Source organism: Micrasema longulum, unplaced genomic scaffold, assembly GCF_059751315.1.
Source record: "Micrasema longulum isolate JH-2025_06_02 unplaced genomic scaffold, ASM5975131v1 h1tg000244l, whole genome shotgun sequence".
In the NCBI taxonomy this organism is placed as follows: domain Eukaryota; kingdom Metazoa; phylum Arthropoda; class Insecta; order Trichoptera; family Brachycentridae; genus Micrasema; species Micrasema longulum.
In genome coordinates, this window is record NW_028277449.1 from 1,090,138 (window position 1) to 1,115,822 (window position 25,685).

Here is a 25,685-nt window from a genome sequence, read left to right on the forward strand (position 1 = left end):
TTAATTGGCTTTAAATATATGTAAAACGACATTACAGCAGTCTTTGAAAAAATGATTTTTTACCACAGTAATTTTTTTTAAAGATATATTTGCGTTTTCATGATTTAACCAAATATTTGATTTTGAGGGCTATTTCATCGAGTTTTAAATAACTCACTATTAGAAAATGGCCGTAATTCCAAGACACTAGCCAGGAGACTGCAATCCTATTCACTGATTTAAGAGTTAATTATTAAAAGACTTTGCTAAATAATCCCTTTGCACGTGGTGATGTAACATCGTGTTACCACAAGCGAAAGACGGAATATTCTTAAACTCAGACATTTGAATAAAAAAACATTAAAATATACAGTTTAATAAACCCTTTACCATAATTAACACAAATAAACATATAATTTAGCCATGTTAAAGCAAAAAAAAAAACATAAATTCGACTCTCATAATTCACGTGTGCGTTTCCCATCACAGCCACCAACCGACTTAATTTATTTCACACAACACCGGCTACGGTGGCTGCAGAACAGCGTCTCTGTCTTCCTCGTTATGTGTTCTGTCTTCGTATTCTCTCTAATACAGATGTATTGCTGTATTTGCGGACATCAAACACCGAATAGCAAAGTAAAATATTTTTTGTATTAAAATCCAGCGTAATTATACAAATTTTACATTCCAAATCCGGTATGGAAATGTCCATTTGAAGATGATTAAAAAAATCGTAATTTTAAGAAATAATAAGCAAGATATATCAAGTCTTGTATCGTATGTCGACTAGTGTGAAATCACAGCCACACAAGAGTTAAAAATGATATGCAGAATATTGCAGAATATCTCAAAAAAAATAATTCTCTCGAGATGTCTGTCAAAAAAAAAACATATTTCAATAACACACGTCTGGTTTGTATATTTTATTTTATATTAATTTTCAGGTGTCGTGCACAAGCGGTCGTACGGGACTGGAAATGGTGACAGCAAGTTGTCGGTTGGCAATGTCGTTCAAACAGGGTTGTCCAATCCGTTTAATACTGCCAACGGAACGGTTGTCATAGCACAAACCGGTGGGACAGCAACGCTGCCCTGTAACATCAAGAAACATAACACCGCAGTTGTGAGTATTCAAGTTATTATGTTTAATACAAACGTCAAAAATTGACTATAGAAGTTAGGGGGGGCACTGTAAAAATATGCTTTACCCTTAAACGCATACTGTTGCAATTCTACAAAGTACCGTTAAAAATTGATTTGAATAATAATATTATGTACTCAACGCTCACTCTATTCAGATTGTTTGTACATACAAAAAGGACAAAAAACATTTTCAATAAAGGAGTTAAGGATAGGATTTTCTTTAGTGAGAGGGATTTGAGTAGGAAATTCCTAGTTGATTTTCCGAATGCTTGAGTTTACTGTTAACCACATTAATGTGCCATATATATGTTTTTAAAATGTTTTTTTATGTTTCTAATCCTATATTTGTGGCGATATACTCATGTGTCTGTGTCATATAATTGCTCGTCCATTCTCAATACTGGACTTTTAGTCCCAAATGATGTGCAATAACTTTATGTATGTAAATAAATACGTTTAAAGCATACCTAGATTGAAACTGTGTCTTGTCAAAAAAAAAAGATTTTTTAGTTAATACTGATTTTATCTAGGTGTGCAATATGGTTTTACAATTATCGTTTTTAGCTGCCAAATTTGGAATTTTCTCATTTCTCAAAATTTTGGAAATATATGTTAAGCTGATTAAATTGTTCTTTGTTTCATGTTTTTCTCATTGTTTATGAAAGAAAAATATAATTACTCGTTCTAATATATTTAGTTGGATTTTATTTATTAAAATTATTGATTGCAAATGCGTTCTATTTGTCTAACGGCAAAAATTCTTATGTTTTAATGAAAAATACTCAAAAGCAATATCACCAATTTACTTTTTAATCAAGTTTTTACTTGTATTCGTTGTTTATTGTGTACTTTTTATCAAGAACACTTGACTTGCTATTTGGCTGAATGTATATTTTTTCTTTAGATCATTGTCAAGTTTCTAGAACGCCATTCTTCAATGCGCTTAATAGCTGCAAGACGTTCATTAAAGTAATTAAGGACCGATTTCTCCAAGTGAAATTTCTACAAAAAAAACCAAATGCGTTTTTTTATTGAAATGTGTTCTTCCATGTGAGCTTTATTTATTTTTTATTTTATTTAAATCTTAAAGTAGGGCACACATATCATACATATTGTTATGTGTGTTCTAATAATAACATTGCAAATATATTTAATTTATAAATTGTTTATCACATATGTCTTGACCATTATTTTAAATTTTGATATGTTTTTTTCTTCATAAATATTTTTTTCCATTTCGTAATACTTTTTAATTGCTTCAAATAAAATTGAATTTTGTGACTTTGCCTTTTTCCTAAATGGAAGTCTAATTTTGTTCTTTTCTCTATCTTTTTTTTATCGATTGGTAAAATAAAACTTTAACAAAACGATATATATATTCATTTAACAACCACTTGAAGCGCGTTTTAAACGTGTCCACTATTCAATTTTGCTCGAAATAGATACATAATGAACAGTATTGTAGAGTGACTGTTTCATGTAATATTTTCGATATTGCGATACGTTTTCCTCTTTTTATAGAGCAAAATAACAATTTCACGCACGTCAACGGATGTATTTTTAGATTTTCCAGAAAGAATTTTCCACTGCGAGGTGATTCTTTAAGTGATAAATCATGTAATAACTACATATTAATAATTTCATATGTGTACAATGAAGATGTCGCAATAGATTGTTTCAAAATGAACCAGTTTTTACATTTTCTCCTTCCGCACGTGCCGTTTGTTTGTTTATTGATTAAAATCATTTCCAGAATACTTAAGGATGTAAACTTGAAAAAGAATATGAAAATATAAATAATAATTTTACAGATATTCAACACGATCATTTAAATGTGCGCCCAAGCGCACATTATTTGTACAAACAAATATCACCATGAGTCACTGTATTTAAGAAAGAGAAAATAAAAACATGAAAATATTCTTCGTTATTAAAAGACGATAAAATATATAATAGAAAAAAATAATTAACATCTTTAGCAATGTTTGAGTATTTTCAAATGATTGCAGACTGGCTAAATTTTCTCCCTAGGAAGTTATTCATATTTTAATTTATTTCAGCAGAGAGGAAAAACATAATTGATAAGGGTAAATTATAAAAATTGGAAATTGTTTTCAGGCGTTGCCTAGTAGGTGATTTGGTTCAGCCGAATGAATGTCACCCGCACAGTAAAAGTTTCAGCTCTTAAACTTCACAAAAGTCAATAGATGGAAGATTTGATTTGGCAGAATGGTGAATGTTACACAGTGTGTAAATTGGCCATTTAAACCATTGATTGGCTAGGGAAGCTGCACTAAAACGACTTCAGCAGCTTTAGCTCAAAAATCAGTGAAATGAGTTATATTAAAAAGCCATACTGATACCCGAGTGATTCGCTCTTCAAAGAATTTCAAGTGCTGGATATTTGTCAACAGTATATATTGAGGTCTGTAGCGGTCACGCATCTCAACAGGAAAAATATGCAACGGTTTGTCATGTTCATAATACTAGACACTCCAATAAAGATCTGATTCTACAGAGAGGAGTTAATACTTTTTTGGCTCAAAGGCAGCAATATTATATAGGCCCGAGGATATATGACCTTATCTCAGATTCATGGAAAATATGGTGGGATTGTCAGGCTGAGGAAGGTGTTGACTGCATTTTTAATTCACGTTGGTCGGAGGGAGTCAGAGAAATTGTTGTCCGATGTAGAAAGACGTAAGCTGATTTCTTGTTTTACTAGTAATGACTTAAGACTTAGGATATAGAGATTTTGGTATTATTTATGTTTTCATTGTATATTTATCATTTACTTTTAAGACTTAAAATTCACACATAATAACAAAATTGTAATTACACTTTAATCTTATGATAAAATACATAATTTACTGCCTTAGAATGGGGAAGCTATCCCTAGTTAGGCAGTTTAGATGAACCAAAAAAAAAAGAAAACCAGCCAATGACAAGTCATAAGCCCTGTAAATGCTGAGACCTCCATATTCCCTTCTCAATAATGTTTTCCCTCTCTGTTGAAATAAATAATAATATCTTTAGTGTTAATCCAGGATAGTACGTGTTTTTGAAACGAAGAATTATTTTGAAAATTTTAGATAAAGGAAATGTTAGAATGATTCCACTCTAGCACTGCAAATGCATCTCATTTGGTGCAATACAAACGGTTTGAATCCATGTCAATGACGTCACGGGGTTAAGTGTACATTCAGTGGTTTTCCCATATAAGCTCTCGTAGTATAGGGCCCACAGAAGCGAATTATCAGCCAACAGTGAAGAGTAAACTGGTCCTAAACTATCACATTGTTTATTGGACAATCAGAGATAGTTGTTTTTGGTGATATACGAAAAAAATTCTAAATGTGTTACAACAGAGAGAGAAAATATTTTTGAAAAGGAAATATAGATGTTGTGGGCACTTATAACCTGTCATTACCTGGTCAAAGTAGCCACTTTGCACGCTGTGTAATATTCACCATCCTGTTTTTCAAAATTAAGACTTTCACATTTTTTTTACTCTTCCATCTGTTGACTTTTGTAAAATTCATGAGCTGAAACCTTTGTTGATGTGGGTGAAATTCATCTGGCTGAATTATTTGACTAACCAAGCAACGCCAAATGAAGAAATAAGGCGCCGAACCGAAATCGTGGATATCATGGATCGTGCAGCGAAATTAAAGTGGTAGTGGGAAGGACACTAAGCGAGGCAAAATGATGGCAGGTGAACACCCAGAATAATAAAGCGGAGACCATAGGCAAACGAAAGAAGTGTTGACGGCGACATTGCCTTTATTGCCGGTAAAACGTGAATGATAAAAGCGGGTGATAGGAAGGAATGGAAACTTGAGTTTTTCTACTGACATTTCTTGGTGGAACTGCATTTTAATTATAATAAAAAAAATACTTTATAGTTTTATACCACTTTAATTTTTAATTTTTTTATATTTTTTTTACCAGTGACCGGGTTTCGTCGTGACCGATATTGTCACCAGTCTGTCGATTTAAAAAAAATGATAATAAATCCACTAACCGAATTTAAATGGTTGTATTTTAATGTTTATACAAATATATAATTATAAGTATGTTGTAATGTTTTGATTGTATTTTTAAAAAGTAAAATAAGTTTAAAAACATTATTCCAAATAAAACATTCTAAAGAAAAAATCATTTAGTAAAGCATTTTAATTGACAATTTTGTTTGTACATATTGAATGAATAATGTGCAACAAGTTCTATATAATACAGTAGGTAACCACAAAATGCAGTGCATTTGATGTATTTTCGACAATAAACAAGGTAGACATGACTATACACGTGCAAAGGTTCCAATGTTGTGAGTTTGTCCAAAGGTTGTAGGTAGGCTGGATTTCTTCCCTAGGGAGTTGTTAAATATATAAGTGTGTTGTAAAGGAGTGTTTCTCCTCTCTCTTGCAAAAAAAAGATCTTGATAACGAGGAAATCTAACCTGTCAATAAACGTTTTGATGTACTCAAAACAGTGTCGATTTAAAAAAATGATAATAAATCCACTAACCGAATTTAAATGGTTGTATTTTAATGTTTATACAAATATATAATTATCAGCAACTCTATCTCTGCACTCTATCATTGAAAGGGCAAATATGATTGAAGTGATCGGTGCTGTGATCAATCTGCAGGTGCCAGCCTAGGAATAATTAAATATTGCAATTCAAAATAATTGAGCGGATCTAAGTTACCCGTAGAAAATTACAGACCTGGAAATATTATATCTGCACTAGCAAAGGTATTTTTAATCCTTATATGTAGAATCGTCGCTTTTGAGTAGAGCCATTTATTATTGATGAACAACATGGGTTCAGGAAATGCCGCCCGGTTGAGATAAATCTAATGGTTTTTACGAACTAAGTCACGGACGCTCTGGATGCAGAACATCAGGTAGACTGTTCATATAATGACTTCGCCAAGGCCTTTGATACTGTCGACCATGATGCCTAATTAAAAAATCTGTCTGAGATCGGTTTCTCAGATGGTATGTTAAAATTTATTTATTTATTTGACACTTTATATACATTTACAATACATATACAAATAAGGGCGGGTATATTGCCTTAAGGCAATTTCTTCCTACCTAACCAAACCGTTCAGTTTGAGAAAATTATAAATACATGGACATATTGAATCTAACAATTTTATACAAAAATATTAAAAAAAATAACACTATACCATAAAGAGAGTAAAGGGGATGGGAAGGAAAAAAGAAGAGTAAAGGACCAATTTAAATATTTAGATAGTGACATATTAATCTTGACTTAAATGTAAATAAAGAAGGGGCGTCTCTAAAATTAGTGGGTACATTATTCCACAATCGAGCGGTTACAACTTTGAAAGAGGAGGCAAGTTAATTAGACAAGGTATTAAAAGGGTTCTCTCGTTACTAGAACGAAGAGATAGTCCGAGTTGTAAAAGATGAGCTCTCTTTGATAAACAGGCAAAGTGGGATTATTTAAAATATTGTGAAGAAGTGATAGAATGTGAATGTTTCTTTTATATACTGAGCCAGTGTAGTTGCGTGCGATCCTCAGTTATACGGTCAAAATTGCGAAGATCAAAGATATAACGAATACAAATATTCTACAATCGTTCTAATGTATCAAGTTATTCAGAGTTGGCATCTGGATAACATACATCCGCATAGTCGAGAAGTGGAAGAAGTAAGCTTTGGACTAATGTTTGTTTAACATTTATTGGCAAGAAATTCTGTAAGTGAGTGCAAACTGCTATAAAGTTTACTACTAACTTCGTTAACCTGATCGTGCCAACCTAAATGCTTATAAATGATAATACCTAAGTTTTTGACTGAAGTCATAAAAATTAATGGTAAGCTACCTCCAAAATAAAAACCAATACGCATCCTTTAGTCTTTTTACGTCAGAGTGTTTCTATACTTTCTCGGGTGTCTCGCAAGAATCTAACGTCTATTGCTGTTTTCTATTTTCATTTATAATATTGACAATCTAATTTTAAACTCGCGTTGTCTGTTATTTACGGATAACACAAACATTCCCTTTAAGGTGACAATTTCTGACGGTTTGTGTCTTCTTCAAGTGGATATATCTAAATGTGGAAGGCGAAAAAAAACTTAGGCTTAATTTTTCCAAGTATTTAGTCACGTCATTCACTAGTACCCAAAAAACTAAAAACTCAAAAAATAACCAAAATATGCTACAAACATCAAATATTAAGGATCTGGGCGTTAGATTTGTGAGAAAATCAGTAATAAAGCATTGAAGGTGTTAGAATTTGTTTTACGTACTGCCAGGGTTTTCGAAAATAACCACGTACCGAAAACCCTTTACAACTCCTTGGTGTAAAGTAGACTTAAGGGTGGCTGGATGATTTGGGGACCACATGAACTGAACAACTCCCTTATGATAGAAAGAATCCAAAAAATGTTTCATAGATATCTCTGCATGAGAGAGTGCGGGTATTATCATTGGCTCTATCCGACCGTGTTTCTCTAGATTGGATACAAAAGTTTAGCGACAAGAAGGTATGTAGATTTTAGTAGACAATTTTATCGATTGTTGCGCGGTATGGTCAACAATTCGAGATAGTGGGGAGCATTTGTTTGTATGTTCCTGATAATTACCTAAGACAGTGTCAGCATAGATTGTTTCATATTCCAATATGCCAGACCAACCTACCGATGCTTATGCCTGTTCGAAGGGCCACCGCTATGTTGAACAACATCACTCTGGATGTTGATCTGTTCCATGTATCCGAAGAGGTTTTCCAAAACAGGATTATCCTTCTATTTTCACAAGAGTCTCTTTACGTATTTTGTTTTTTTTTGTAATATATACGTATTAAATTTTAATTTGTAACGAAAATGTTATTTTAAATCATTTTTTTTTTTTTTCAATATCTTTAAAACCATTATTTCATTTGAAAAACCTCGTAGATAGCAGTTGAATACGTTAAACGCTAAACAGTAAAACGGACTTGCTTCCACTTGATTTCCTTAATGAGGATTTTTACCTAAAAACCGCCATCGAGTCAATGTCACTCGTTTTGGTTCTAATGTCACAGTGAACTGTATTTTTCGTCCCCTGAGACACAGATGATTTGCAGGAATCCATTCAGATCTGGAAAGGTTAACAATAGTTGTAAAACTTAAATTTTAGGTTTAATTACCCCAATACAATTGATCGATCAAATACGCCCAACTTACGCCTTTCCTACGAAAATAAGTCCGATCATAAAATAGGCTTTGTGCCTTAAAAAAGAAAGTTTGAAAAAGCACACATTTTATATACCAACGCCTTTCACCTGGCTTAAGTTCTAACTCCCAGAAAATTTATTCGTGGAATTAGCCAAGTTTAATATAGTATAAATGAAAACTAAGAGCTTTTCCCACTTAATACTACTACTAATACTTTTTACCTTACTGTTCATACATTACAAGCCTTAGATTTACAGTCGTATCATCATCATTCTCCCTGCTGTATCCGGTGGTGCATAGGGCACGTAAATTGAAATCCAATACAGCATATTTTGATAACGTGTTACATGAATGTAAGATGATCAGATCATAAATATTGCAGTTTACACAACTTTTTGGATCAATATTTCACGTTCACCCTGCCTGAAATTGAACTGAGGTCCTCAATTAAAAACAAGGCGGACCAATCTTCACTCAATTTTCTTAATCAGGGTGTTAACCTAAAAGCAGCCATCGAGCCAAAAACACTTGCCTAGGATTCTGATTATATTTCACACAACTGTTTCTTCATCCACCTGAACAGATAAAAATGCGGTCTTATATCTAAAATAAAACGTATTATTTAATATATTCTGTGACGGCAAAAAATGGATACTCATTCGAGCACAGTGAAAATTAGAGCCAAAGTTTGTTGCAACAGGAAGGGAAAATATTTTTGAAAAGAGAATAATGGAGGTCAAGGCATTTACAGAACTTGTCGTAGGCTAGTTTAAATGGCCACTTTACACATTGCGTAACATTTATCATTCTACCTATGTTTAAACATCCACATTTTCTCGACTCTTCTTCCTTCCTCTGTTGACTTTCGTGAAGTATAAAAGCTGAACCCTTTATCGTGAGAGTAAGATTCATCCGGCTAAACTATTTAACCTAATAGGCAATGCCTGAAAATAGTATTTCAACTTTTATTATATGGCAGCCAATGACAATTCATACGCCCAGTAAATGCCTTGACTTCCATATACCTTCTCAATTTTTATTTCTTCTCTGTTGAAACAAATTAAGATCCAAATAACTCCTTTGGGAGAAAATCCAGCCTGTCTACACACATTTGGACATACCGATAATATTGAAAATTAGAGCCTGTTACTCTATCAATACAGTTTGTCAATTTAGTACCTGCGTAATATAGTTCACTATGCCACGCCGCGCCGTTTGAATTCGTATATGGTACTTTTGTTTTGTGTTTGATCCTTTAAACAGAGAGTAGAAGCTGCAATTTTTTAAATACATCCACTATATATTCAATTGGACATTAATTCTTTTAAACAACGGTGTAAAGTCAAACGATTAGAACTAAATATTTAAAAATGCAAAACAATATCATTTCATAGAACAAAACAACCGATTTCTTTCGAGTACCCAGTAGAAAACTCCGAAATTGAGGTAATTAAGTCCATCAGAGATTTAGGAATTTTTCCGAAGTATAAACTGACATACAACCAGCATGTAGAGCATGTAGATAATATAGTCAATACATTACTGAAGTTACTTCGCTTTGTTAACAGAATATCCTTTGATTAACTGTTCGCCCTCTTTTAGAAATATGTCTAGGTGGTCTGGTCTCCATTATATGTGTATTGCATAAATCATATTGAGTCAGTCCAACATTGCCTGCTTCAAAAGTAGCGTGGATTCTTGGACTAGAGAGAGGTAACTATTCATATACAGATATAGTCGATGTTAAATATTTCTTATTACAAAAACGTAGAACAAATATTGACTCCATATATATTCGTATGTTCGGCATACTACATAAATGGTATAATCGATGTGCCTTTATTACTGGGACATGTAAAAATTCCATATTTCAATTCGTAGGTAGAAAAACAACGAAGTACTGTTGATCGATCAGTATATAAAAAACAATGGCTTCAACTATTCCCAATGACCCGTATTTGTCGTATGGTTAACTCAAAACAAGATCTGGACTTTTTTGGTTCAAGTTTACAACGATTTAAACAAGCACTTAATAAATAGTCCAGGTCTCTTCTTGATGCCCCTTATGTTTGTCAATGCTTCTTTTCTTCTTTTCTTCTTTTCTTCTTTTCTTCTTTTCTTCTTTTCTTCTTTTCTTCTTTTCTTCTTTTCTTCTTTTCTTCTTTTCTTCTTTTCTTCTTTTCTTCTTTTCTTCTTTTCTTCTTTTCTTCTTTTCTTCTTTTCTTCTTTTCTTCTTTTCTTCTTTTTTTCTTTTCTTCTTTTCTCTTTTCTTCTTTTCTTCTTTTCTTCTTTTCTTCTTTTCTTCTTTTCTTCTTCTCTTCTTCTCTTCTTTTCTTCTTTTCTTCTTTTCTTCTGTTTGTCTGTTTGTTTGTGTGGGTTTAAATATTCTATTATAACACACACAAACATATATATATACAAAAACATATATACTATATAATATTTAAAAACTAATGTTTTTAAATATTCCATAGTGTAATATTAATACCTTATGCCTTTAGGGGCGAGGTTGTCAATTTGTTCAAAGTTCGAGATTAGAAATTAGCATAAATGGACAAAGCTGCTCTTCTTCCATACTTTTACTTTTATTTAATTTTTATATATTCGGATATTTTTTTCATTGTGTATTTTTGTATTCTTGAATTTAGTACTCAATCTTGTTTGGCATATTATTTATGACTCCTTTTTCTTACTACAGTGTAGAGTGAGTTTATAGAAATCATATCTCAATTACCATTTCAATTTGATTTTAAACATATATTCTTTTTCTATTGATTTTAGTGATACTATTATTTAGTTTTTTTTCAAAACAATTTTATTTTACTATTGTTCTTTTATTTTGTTGATTTCAATGCTACTGTTATTTTGTATATTTGACTATGAACGAATCTTAATAATATAATTTATAATCTACATTTTAATATTTATGTCTGATTATTTTTTTAAATTATATTCTTTGGAATTTTATAATTTATTAATAATAGCTTTTTTTCTGGATTGTTATTATTTTGCATCACATGTTATTATATTTGAATCTAATTAAGTGTACCATGTATTTTTTACTGTTTATTATGATGGGTTGACACGGGCAAAGCCTAAAAAGCCTTGATAATTTCATTTACATTTAAACAAGTGTAATTTTGAATAAAGTAATGAATGTTTAAATGGAAAATGTCGACAAATAAATAAATATAAATAATACGTCGCGTTTTTATGGCAATTAATTTTAATATATTTTTTTTTACATTTATGTATGAAAACATTTCTCCACAATACCTATTTTGATTTTTAAAATACAATTAATTATTTTTAATTCATTTCATATATTTTTATCGGTATTTGAAGTATTTTATATTTGCCTTTTGTCTCATATCCAGCACCTTCATGTATTGGAACAAATGTTCTGACGAGGATGTCTGACGGCATCGGAATATTATTTTCAATAATGATTTCTGTGAACTTATGAGAAGCTTTACGATGGATGACGCACAACTTCCCAGCCAACTATTCTATACTTTGTTTGGCTATTGTGAAGAAGCAATTATGACCAAAGAGAAATACAGTTTTTATTCAGAACTGGATATATTCAATCCTCTTAAGAGGTTGAATATTCTAGAATTCTAGAGAATCCAGCACTCAACATACACTTTATACTCTATGATCTTACGTGAGAGGCACTTTGAATTTATTTCATACAACGATGTTGCATTATTAATCATGGCGAGTATCATGCAATTGGTGTTTTGCAATTCAGAGGTAAGGTATCATTGTGTTACTCGGATATTATTTTTAGAATTAGTTCAAACATTTCAGATGATAAATATTTATTGTCTAATATTTTTTGGCATTTATTGAGGCACGAATGTTAAGTTATAACTCTAAGAAACTAAAGTCTAACTATACTTCGGTAGTCAGATGGCAGAAGGGACTGTATTTTTTCTGTTTTTTTGAATATTTGAATATTTCAGTACATACACAAAGAAAAAAAAACACAATAATTTATAATGGTAATTTATTATTGAAAAACAACACTAAAATATTTTGGTTTGGAGATTGAAGTCTTAAAATTGAGTCGTATTTTAGCTCTCCTAAACATTTTTGAAAATTACAGATGGTCCCTTCTGCCATCTGACTACCGACTTAATTATCCAACTATACTTTACACTATTTTTCTACTGCTAGTCTCTGTTGCTCAATCACAGATGTTTTTCGGCGAGGTAATAACCGACGCGATAAGAGATTCTCACCGTGATTGTGTATCGTTTTAGCGATTTCAATAGAACGTGGATTAAAATTGATTGAGTGAGATTATTAGATTTTTGATATTGCCACCTATCGATGCTATGCGTTGCAACACTTATTTTATATTTATTCATATAAATACATACATATTACAAAAAAAATATATCCCTAACTCTATTAGACCATGAGCCCTCTATTGAGTTGGGATACAATATAATGGAAAGTGGAAGCATATACAATTGTACATTATTTAATAATAGCAAAATAAAAAATGATGTCAAACCCAAGATCACTACACCTTTTCTTCTTTATCGCACTGAGAGTGTTTAATATTTTGGAAGAGCGTATTAAGCTCTCAGGGATAAAAACTATTTTCAAGAGAGGAGTTAAAGACTGGATTTTCTTTAGTGGGAGAGATTTGAGTGAGAAACTCTCTGATGATTTTCCAAATGTTTGATTTACTGTTAACCATATTGATTTGCCATATATTTGATTTTTTATTGTTTTTTTTATTGTTGTGTTTCTGATCCTGTATAATTTTTGTGATGATATACTCATGTGTCTGTGTCAACTAATTGCTCGTCCCAACTCAACACGGGACCTTTAGTCAACCAGGAACTCTTGAGTAATGGTTCGACATTATTAAGGCATAAAAGTAGTACATAATTTATTGATAATTAATGTTAAGCAAAAATTGGTCCAGAGCTTACTTCTTCCACTTTTTGACTATGCGAATGTATGTAATCCAGATGCTAACTTTGAATAACTTGATAATTTAAAACGATTGCAGAATGTTTGTATACGCTATATTTATTTATTTATTTATATATCAACGGTTCAAAGAACCTTTTACAATAAAAAGTTTTACAGAAATAATCACAACAGTAAACAATTCATTATGTAATATACAATGTGAAATACAACTATATGATTCAACTAAATAATTAAAAATTTAAGAAATTAGTAATTTTTTTTTTTAAAACTGCAAAAAAGTAAAAAAAAAACATAAAAATATAAGACAAATAAAAGAAAACAAATTGAAGTAAGAAAACCTAATGTTCTAAATATAAATATAGCAAATTAAAATTGAGAATAATTTAACATAAACATAAAGTGACTAGTATTAAGCTAGGTTATAATGAAAAAGAAAAATAATGCTACATTAAGAATTATAAATAACACGTTTTTTGGATCAATGTGAAAGCTTAAATAATCTTAATAACACCTTTATATTATTATTACTATGCACAGAACTCTCCTCTGATTCGCTTGACGCGTAATTATAATTTATTTTTCAATAACATAGACATATTTAATTGCAGTAAACTCACTTTTAAAACCAAAATTAAAAAACTATTATTTGAAAAAAATTATGTTTCGTTATAAAAAATATATATATATATATTTTTACATTATAATTTTAAATTGTTTCTATTCACTCATATCAAATACACACTTACCCTGTCCTTAAACCTACCCTCACACCCATATACAATCACACACATATTCACATACCTACCAAAACCACACTCCACTTTTTTACACACGCATCCTCACACACAAAAAAAAACTCGCACACATGCACTTCTATAAATTATATTTAACTGAACTGGATTTTTATAATTGTATTTATGTGGAAAACTGATTTGGCTTTATTTTATGTTTTTTTTATAATGTTGTGTATATTTTTTTGTATTGCTGTTGTTTTTCTTAATAAACAAAATAAAATAAAATAAAATAAAATAAATATCAGTTGGTTGAAATTTGGCAATGAAACCACACATGTACAATTTATATATAAAGAAATAAAAAAACAAAGTTAAATTTATTAATATATTTTTTAATAAATTCATTCCTTCTCTAAAAAATAACGAGTGAGATTACATTTTAATGCATTTACAGAGTTTGTATTAAAAATATCAAATATTTTTTCGAACTTATTTCCATACCTTTGTATTCTGGATATAGGTGAATGCATTTCGTAGTTGGTACGGAAATTGTTACAATAAAATAATTTTCTACGTCTAGTGCACCTACCAGGTATTCTAATTTGAATTAGTTCAAGTAAAGCAGGGCTATCAATTATTAGTTTCATTATTTTAAATAAGAATAACAAATCAGCTATAATTCTTCGGTCTGACAATTCAAGTAATTTCATTTCACTTCTAAGAAAATCATAATATATGGCTTCAACAGGTATTTTTAATTTATAGTTTATAAAGCGCAAGAATTTATTTTGTAACCTTTCAATAGCATGATAATGAATTGGAATATCTTGGATCTTCGCAAATTCGACCACATAACACGCAACTACACTAGCTCAGTATCAGGCATAAATGAAACATTCCTATTCTATTTATTTATTTATTTTGTTTTATTTGGGATTTTTACAGCTATTACATAAACAAAATAATTAGAAAAATCTTAACAATACTAAAGCCAATTTGAAAAATGCACTGTGAATATAATGACACATAATATATAAGAAAAGAAGTTTAGTAATTGTATTTGTGTGACGTTTGTATTCATGTGTATGTGAATGTGTGTATGCGTGAATGAATTAGGGAGAGGATACATGTGCGTGTAGGAATGAATGAGGGAGAGGGTGCGTGTGTGTGAGTGCGTAAGTATGAAAAAAATATTTGCTTAAAACTTGTTAATTGTATTAAAAATAGTAGAATAAAGAGCAATTCTATCACTTCTCTACAATATTTAAAACAATTCCACTTTTCTCTTCCAACCTCTATCACAACACGGATTATTTTTTCGTTCTAGTAACGAGAGATCCCATTTCAATACTCTTTCATCGTTTTAATTTTCTTGCCTCGTCTTTCACATTAGTAGCTGCTCGATTTTGGAATAATCTACCCACTAATGTCTACGCCACGTCCCTTCTTTATTTACATTTAAGTCAATATTGAAATGTCACAATCTAAATATTTAAGTTGTTCCTGTATCTTTCTTCTTTTTTTCCCATCCCCTCTACTCTAGTATAGTTTTAACTTTTTTGTATATTTTTATTTTTTTAAGAAGGCAATATGCCCGTTCTAATATGTATATAAAGTGTTGAATAAAGATAAAAAACAAAGAAAGGATTGAAAAGGTTCAACGAAATTTTTTTTAATAACTAGATTATAAAAACAATAAAACGCTTTATACTTACAGCCAATCTGCCAAACAAAATGGATTTCTTACCTTTGAAAATAGACGCACTGTATCTGAATTATGCTATTTACATAAATTATAAAATATCAAAGTAGACTCTTTTAACCTACTCTCCAAAATTAATCTCAATGTCCCCTTTCGCGTGACAAGAAATAAGTATTTATTCCATCTGCCAGTCTGTAGCACTAACTATGCACAACACTCTTTCCTCTATCGTTCTTGCTCTAACTTTTATGTTTTTTTTCATCTATTGATATTTTTTACATACCCCTTAATTTATTTGGAAATAAATTAAGACTTATTATTTCTGGCTGCGATACGATCCCACTAACTATTTAATGATGCACACTCTTGAACACTTACTTCCACACTAATACACATAAACACACATCTACAGTTACTCTCATACAAATACACATAAACATACCCTTTTGTTGTAACACAATTAAAAAATATGTATGATTTTTATTTAGAAACTTTGCTGGTCTGTCTTTAAAATGTATTTTTTTTTAAATTGTTATTTTATCATTGTCGACTGTTTGTTTCTTTAAAATAAATAAATTTATAAATAAATTATACAAAACTATCCAATAGCAAGAGTACTTGCCTCAAAAACATGATTTCACTGATGTGAAAGATGTCGTTCTCCGAAGTGATAATGTTCAGCTGCCTGAATGCTCTTCCAATCGGTATAACCTGCGGTAGGCTCGTTCTGGAAGCTGGGAGGTAAAACAGTATGTGCTGACGCTGTTGGAGATAACCATCAGAATCATAAAAATTGATACTCTCTAAAATGGTTGAGTTCTCGATAAAACTTCATATCAGTCAGAAAAAATGGGTTGGTGTGACCCCATCCCTTCTAATTTGCAAATTATTGGTAGCAAACATGTCCAAGACGAATACACGGGATAGAGCCACAAATAACTACCATACTCTCATGTAGAAATACATCAGAATTTTTTTGAACCCTATCTAACATGAAGAATTATCTCATAGGCATATCGCCGAGGCACTCTCAAGCCTGGTCCAAACCAACGAGTTGTACAGGATTTTCAGTGTATGAGAATCATTGAAAACCCTACCAGTTTATAGAATAAAACCCAACATCTCCATTGCAAAGTCACATGCATGTAGTTATGTAGAAAGCAGTTAGTCCACAATTTTGAAAAATTAGATATTGGCGTTATGTAATGCAGTAAGGTTGATTCTATGTTCTGATAAAAACAGTCATGCCACTTTCATTCAAAAAGCTGTAATAATCATATTCCGAAAATAGTGTTGATCACAAAAACGACATTTTTCAATTTGCTAAAATCTGCACCAGAGTAAAATTACGGTATAAATGCCGATGTGAAGAATAATGAATGTATTTTTTAAAAGTTGATAATTTTAAAATTTTGAATCGGGTTGTGGTCCCGTGTAACAACTCCAATAAAATACGTTTTAGTACAGAATGTCACCTCGCACATTCAATGTTTGAAAGAGGGATCATTCGATATTAAATCTAGGTGTTTTCTGCAAAAGTCATATTTTAGGTTATGCGGTCAACCAGACTTTAACAATCACGAGAATTTTCTTATCACACGATTTTATTACGTTTATAGCTATTATAAATAAAAAAAACTGTTTTTTAAACAATTAAATACTTTAATATAAATATAAACTTAAATGTTCAATACATTATGACATTACATACATTAGAGATTAAATAAGGCTGCCTGATTTTTGAAAAATGCACATCTTAGATAGTGTGGTTACCCAGTTCTTTTTTGTATTATAAGTAAACCAATGTATGCATTATTTATCATTTGTCAAAGTAAAAAACATTCTAATCATTGAGTAGATTTGATTATTCACTCTTTTCACAAAAGTGCTATTATCTCAGTTTCACTTTTCTAGGGCTGGCTGCTTTCTCCATAACTACGTTCACATGTTCTCTCGGTGTAAGGATGAATAGTCAATCTGTTTTCTTAGCCTATCACTACGGGGAATCGGCGTGATGATTTGTTTGTTGTTTGTATAATATGAACATTTATTTTTATAATAACTCAAAACATCCTTTATCTGCTCTCCGCAAAGTATAAGATTAATGTTCTTATCTTTATTCGATCAGGACTCTTAGCAAAGCGGCTTCCAATGGTTACCATATTTGCTCTCCATAAAATTTTCTTCCCCGATAAAATTGATATTTTTTATTATTTCAACGTGATAACGTGATACAGTTTATGGACGATAAAAATAAGTGTTGTTATATATAGTACTAGATATGTGTGTGTATAAAAGTGATTTATTTGCCATTATCTTTAAGGATTTTTGATAAAAATATATCTATACACGTAAACCTCGTGGAGAAATAGTCAGCCGATTGCCTACCATGTAAAAGATCTCATCTTTGATTCTCGACATGATTGACATGTAATATTTATAAAAGGTGTTTTTACACTTGAATATTTCAAAATTCCTGACTCTTAAAGGGTACTGAGTATCCTAGCTTCATGTAGTAAAAAAATATCAATATACTTAGTGGTTGGCAGTACTCTATAGACCATTAGGTACAAAAAGGTATTATATTCGTGAAAATCATTTTTAAGAACGGAAAAAAAGACTTTACCAATAGCTTAGTCCCCTTAAGGGATATTTTAGCATAGGCAGAATGATGAATGTCAGAGTATGTTAAATAGTAATTTCAACCATTCAATAACCAGTTGTCAGGCTTGTAAATACCTAGACTTCTATATTACCATCTTAAAAATATTCCCTAACTTTGTTGTAACGTGGGTAACTTTTTGAGTTTTTATTTATTTCCAAGTGCTTAAATCCAGTATTGTTTAAAAATATTTGTACGTGCTAAGATTCTGTAATACGTACTTAAAATTCTATGGTTTACCATATAATTTTATTCGAAAATTAAAAGTATTTATAATTAAATACTGAAATAATAAAGTTTAAAAAATAAAAGTTTACATTTATTGCCACAGAGAGGGAAAACATTTAATAACATTGCAGGTTCTCCAATCTCTGTTGTCATTCTGTAAATTTTCTCAAAGATAAGAATTCCGCAAATATCGGTTACCATATTATTGAGTACCCCTGAGAGTCTCCTATTTCTTGATCCAAGAGCTAACAAACTGAATAAAAAATCTAAAGAGATTTTTCTTAGAGAAAATTATGAATAGGGCACTGTATTGGCACAAAACATGCAGCGTATTTCGATCTTATTTCGGATGTCAGTAAATGATATGGCCAAAAAACAACATGGCCAAAAATATTTGAATGTGGAATTCTTACGCAAAATAAATTAAGCCACGTCCAAATTGGCCAGTTTGTATAAGCGACGGTTTTATAGGTGAGCACCCAATATAATTTGTTTTTTTTCAGCGTAACAACACGTCATGGTAAAGTTGTCACCGCGTTTAATGATTGTTTTTATGTTAGCTACACTTTACCGCTCCAGCTGTCTCTACTAATGATAGGTAACCAACATTCACATGGAGTTAAAAACGCCGTATAATTTGATTTATTTTTAGGCGGTGTTGACAAGTTCCACGAAAATATATTCCTGCTCGGTGAAGCCAAATATAAACATGATTCTTTTGGGGTAAGCAATGTTAGGATGCGCGCACACTTTAAGTTTTAAGAAGCGTTTAAGTTTTTGTGAATATATATTTATTATTGCTATTTACTTCTCAAAACTAAAATTCAAACGTTATTTTAGCCTGCCATGGAGTGATAATTATTTTTGTTTCATTTTCTTCAAAAAAAAAAAAAGTTTTTTTAAAATTTATCTCTTTTATTCAACAGCAGCGGATTACAGAAATAACTAAGAATTTTAAAAATTAAAAAAATATAATGTTAAAATGAAACAAAAAAATAAAAATGAAATGAAACCAAATGGCAGCTATATATTAATTATCTCGGTCAAAAATGATTATAAAACCCTTATTTAAACTCTTGTGTGACTATGATGAAACCCGAGTCTACATGGGATGCAAGACTTGATATACTTGTTATTCTTTCTTTTTTCTCTGCTGCATTGGCATGTTTTCATACCTTTAAACTACTTTTAATTACTTATATTATAAATGTATACAAAATCAATATATTGCTGCTCTTACTATAATGTGTCATTAATTATGAAGATGTTTTTTAAATTAACTTTAACTTAGGTCGTGTTGGGATGAATTTTTCATTACCTCCTTCCATATCCCCTCTTTCCCACTTGCTGATAACCCTCTAAAATGGAGGTTTAGTGGGTTATTCCTTAAAAAATAAAAATAATATGGCAAGTAAAATTTGTAATAATTTGCTGGATTTTTATATAAAAAAATTATCATTTCTATGCGAAGAATATTTAAATAAACTTTTTTTTATAAATCAGTATATTTTATAAATGGCCTATGCTTTTTTTAATCTATGCAAATCTACTTTTATACTTCTAGTTAATGTTATAACTGTAACTCTACAAAAAAGAGACTAACTCTTGTGCTTGGAGAGTGATATACACTGTTATAGTTATTAATTTATTTGAATTTATACAAACAGGTTAAAGTAATACCAATACCAAAATAAAGAGCAAAAGAATAGAGCCTATAATAAAGAAGACAAAGAAGCTATTTTGTGGCCGGTGTTTGTGTGAAAGAGGCAAAAAAAAATAACGAATTCATTCAATCAGTTGGTCAAGGACAAGCTCAGTCAGTTCCATCACATTGTTAGATAGTTCAGTACTTAGACAGTTCTTAGCGAAAAACGTTTACGTAGTCACTTTTTCTGTCAATCCGTTTATACAACATGTAATAAACACCCATCAAAGCATATCGTCGTTTTCATCTGTTACCTTCAACTTTGTAGAAGCTCCCATGCTTCATTCACAGGCATCGAATTCGACAAATCTGTTTCGCAATTGTTTAACCGCTTTTATTAAAAAGGTTATTTATTTTGAAAAAAACATTGATATTTAATAATATAACTGGAATAAAACTCAAGACTAATTTTAATAATAATTTAACACAAGAACGCTAAATGATGAAAATGTTCATTTATATTTTTTTATGACGTGGAATAAATTGTAGATAAAAAAATATAACAGGAGTGTTATGCTGGAAAGCTAAGGCATTTTGTCACCTTCTCGACCATTGTCGTGTGGTCATCTAGATTGCTTTGTCAAATTTCTATTTTTGAAACACCTGCGAAAATTTGATTTGGTGTCTGAAAAAGTGGTTACACTTACAATTACGTATTTATTTCATGTGAAGCTTACAAAGGTTGAATGATCCCAAGTCTACAGATCTAATTATCTACGAAATTAGAGAGCTTGCTGAAAAAAATACCAAACATGTAAAAAACGATATTGCAATGACATGGATTAAAGCACACGATGGTTACATGGAAAATGAGCGAGACGATGAATTAGCGAAAAAAACTTCCAAAATGAAAACTTTCCCTAACTATGACCATATTCCCATGACATACGTTAAAAAAAATAGTGCGAGAAAAATCATATAATACTTGAAACTAAATATATTTATCAAGTGATACAGGCCAAATAACGACATCGTTTTTCAAAACTTCAAAGGATGCCAGGATGTTAAATATTTTTGGGTTAACTTACGAGCGAACACAAATGCTTGTAGATTATGGTGCTTTCCGAAAATATCCTCATAGATTTCAAAAAAGAGATAATGATTGCTTTCCTTAGGTGGACTCATCTCTCAGGATGTCCTCCATATACTACGCGTTTGTCCTATGGTTGATGCCAAGAGGTTTAACTGCAAATAAATGTGCGCGCAATACGGCCAAATTTTTGAAAACCCAGAGAAAGTAATGAAAAATGAAGTCATTCCGGAAAGAAACATTGACTGCCTGAAGATCTTAGTTGTAAAAATGAAAAAAGTTCATGAATGAACGGACCTAGACCCGTAAATAATAAATGTTATACAATACATACATAATAGGAAAAAATGCATAAAAAAATGCGTATGCATAAGCAAATCAATAAATAACCGGAACAAGAGGAAAAAAACAACATATTTATGTATGGCTCACCTACTACATTAAATGTTTTATGGTTTCTCGTCAAAATTGTTCATTTGGATATATTGTGTGTTGAATGGAATAATATATCATAAATAAAAATAAAAGAAAATGTTTAACTTAGATACTGCAACATTTATAATTATTTTTGGCCTTTCGCATAACACACAGCTACATGTTAGATAAATAGTAATTTAATGAATTTATAACTAATATAACATTATACATCTCTAAAATACGTATTTTCACATCGTTGGGCGATATTAAAAAAAATCGTGTTTCCAGTAAAATTTCATTTTGTAGGCGTTACATTATTACATGTAACTCATAGTGTGGTCAGTTTTAAATATAAAAAAAAAAACATTAAAAATATTCCTCATCCAAACATGAATTGGAAGCATTTTACACAAAGGAAGTTTGACAACAATTTACGATAGTCGCATACAATTCTGAAGTCGAATGAGTCTAGCATAAGGCCCTAGAGCTTTTTTAAGTTTCTCAAGTTTTTTAATGTTTTTAGCTTAATACAAATAAAATGCCTATGGTTATAACTTTTAAAGTTAGATACTTCTAAATTTCAATGAAAGAACTTTATAACTCAACTCACTTCTCACAAAGACTCTTAATAAGTTACTGACGTTTCTTAAAAAAACTTTGTAACACTGTGCTGAATCTTTATTTAGGGAAATGAATACCGTTTATTACGAAACTCTTTTGAAACGATCACCTCTCCAATAATGATTTCCTCGAAAAAACGCCTCAAAATAAAACTCCATTAATTTTAGCAACGCACAAGGAAACATGTTAATTATTAACATTATGATGAAGTAAAAAGCTTAAACAAAGAAGAACTTTCATTTGTATATTTCACAAATCCAGTTTCTCGGGGCAAAAAATGCGAAAACGTACTGCCGGCGGCCCTTAAAAGGTGGGCTTAGATTAATTACCCAGTTCAAGCCTGGAAAAACGCCCATAAATAACAAGGTTCAGCTAGGTACAGCGAAGAAAGTTTTTCCTTACTCTAAGGTTTTGTTTTGCTCGGAATTGCGATGTCCGTGAACATTGTTTTGCTGCCCTTTTTGGAAGAGTTTGTGACGGGAAAAACGCCTTTAGAAGGACCACTCTATATCGAGTGGGCTTGTAGCAAATGAAAAAATAAAAGGAAATACGTAAGAGTAAACAAAAGAGAAAATTCAATTATTTGATTCGATTCGATGGAACATAAATAATCGGTGGTTAATATTAGATGAAGGGCACCTCAAACTGTCAATATATCATGTTAGAAAACAAAGTCTTGAAATTGCAAAAGAGATGGAAAACATTTTTTGAGAACAGTACATCGTTGGCTAGTTAAAGAAGTGACTTTAAAAGAAGGAGAAGTACAAATTGTTTCTTCTCAGTTGTAAATATCTTGCTATCAGAAATGGGAGTCAAGTTGTGGCAGCGTGGGGTCTCACAATCTGGTTCAATAATATGTTCCTGGTAAATATAATAACAGAAAACTTATCGGGATCAATACAAACACGCATGCTGAAAATCTGGCTTTTAGAACATGGTTTTCTAAATTGTTTTTTTTTGTGTTTTTCTCTTTTATTTGTAAAAAATTTTTTTTTTGTTTTTTTTATTGCATGTGATATAATTTTGATCCACGTGGAAAAACGTATTTTATTTTTTACCATAGTAATATGAATTTTTATATGTTATACAATTTAAGAGATAATATTAAGTATATATTATAAATTAGAACTTAACTATTAACACCTGCTGACGAACTGCATTTTATGCAATTCAGTAGGACTTGGTCATTTGTGTTTTATTTGTATGTTTTTGATAAATAAATAAAATTAAAAAAACTTACGTTTTATCAGGCGTTGCCTAGTTAGTAATAAGTGAAATAATTATGTCAGATGATTTTTTTTTGTTTGTTTATTTTTTAATTAGTTTATTTATTAATATACACGGCACGTAGTGCCTTTTCTTTACAAAAAACATTTATTGTGTAGAAATAAACTCTTCAATACAGTAAATAAAAGAGGAAAAAAGCATAAAAAGTTTATTTGTACATATTATATCACAATGGTTTTATTCAATAAACACGCTAACATATTGTGTAAAAAATAAATAGAATAAAAAAAAAAATTAAAAAAACATAAAAATTAAAAAGTACGAAAAATGTTTAATATATTTATATTTTTTAAAAATTATTTTTTTAAATATTTTTTTAATATTTTTTTTTTATCTTATGATTAACCCAAATATTTAGTTTTGAGTGCCATTTTCAACGAGTTGTAAATAACTCACTACTAGAAAATGGGAATTAAGTTGGGGTAGAGTGGCATTTGAACCACGTATCTTTGAACTGTGAGTCCGAGACACTAGCCACGGGCCACAACCCTCTCCTGCAACAATGGAGGTTTTAGCTTCTTTACTTCACTTAATTCATCAGATATAAGAAATGAGAAAAAAAATTATGCCTAGACTCCCATATTCCGTTCTCAAAAAAGGTTTTCCCTCTCTGTTTTTCACTCTTTAAGAAGAAAAAATCCAGCCTTGTCTACATACATTTGGATATACTCAAAATATTTTGGAAAAATATTGTTGTCACAGTGAAAGTAATCATATTTAAATACGTAGTTTTTTTGTTTTTTTTAATTAATTGTTCGACTTTAATATACTGACATAAAAAAGTATAATTTTTGTTTAACAAGAATAAACATATTATCAAAGTATAATTCGTCATCCAATGTTGTCAATATTAATTTGAGGTTCACCGAGTTGCAGCGATTAGCGAGTGGATACCTCGACAAGAAGTAGCAAAAACTATTTGTCAAGGTGTCCACACGTTCAGATTCAACATCCTTCCAAGATTTAAAAGTTAGTTTAAAAGTTACCAACAATAAAACAAAACCGTCTCGATCTAATACCTGGAGGATTTTTGTATTATTCAGTATTATTTAAAGGGTTTTATAAATGAATATAATCTATATATTTGAAAGCAAATGTTTGAATGTGTGCCTGGAATACACTAAATATCTACTAAACCAATTTAAGTACGGTTTTCAGCGAAATGTAGATCTTTGTCATAAACATATTTATGACTCTTAAAATCTTCAATTTATTAAGTACACGAAAAATTAGGAGCGCGAATGTTTTTTCATCGTTTACTAGGGCTGCGTTAGCCAAGAACGCAAAAAAAAAATGGAACGATGTAATGTGATGTAATGTTTTTGCATTTTTGCAAACAAAATTAGTTTTTTATGGATCTCAATCAAATTAATTCCTTAAATTGCTTTTTTACTGAATTTTTGGCAATATTTAAAAAATATTAACTGACATTGAAAACATTTTTGAAAATTGCATTTCTCAATAAAAGAGCATCCTTGTTAATAAGAAGAGCAGAGTTTGACATTTGCAAAAAGAATTCCACGTGTAAATAGGAATCATATTTTGGAATTCAAACATAAACACGTACTTAGGCACCTACTTGAATTCAATATTTGAATATTCAGTAGTTTTAAATTTGGAATTAAATCATAAACAAGTACCTAGGACCATACTTATTCACGTAAAATTATTCAATCTTTTTTCCTTTTAAACGCTTTCGTGCACAATCGGGTACTGTTTTAAGTAGCCACTTTTTTACATTTTTTTTTTGCACCACAACAGGCCAGGAGGCCTAATTACAGTGGTGAATTACATCACAGAGCACCCAGGCTTGAGAAAAATCACATTTTAATTTTTGTGTTCTCACCGGGAATCGAACCTGGAACCTCCCGTGCGTGAGTCAAGCTTCTTGACCACTACACCACGGAGGCCGCCGCGCTTTATACAATGTGTGACACTCACCATTCTGCTCATGTTTAAACATCCACATCTCTTCAATTCTTCCATCCGTTGACTTTTGTGAAGTAAAAGAGCTGAAACCC

At 30.7% G+C, this 25,685-nt stretch overlaps 1 protein-coding gene across 1 annotated transcript in view; it reads left to right on the top strand.

The window, feature by feature from the left end:
- Window positions 1-25,685, top strand: part of LOC148283380 (uncharacterized) — a gene marked incomplete at its 3' end in the record, with an annotated part of 240,676 nt that overhangs the window by 201,604 nt on the left and 13,387 nt on the right. The window contains exon 4 of the mRNA XM_088223635.1: window positions 927-1,105. Within this exon, the coding sequence (XP_088079761.1) occupies window positions 927-1,105 (179 nt within the window). The remainder of the gene's footprint in view (window positions 1-926; window positions 1,106-25,685) is intronic.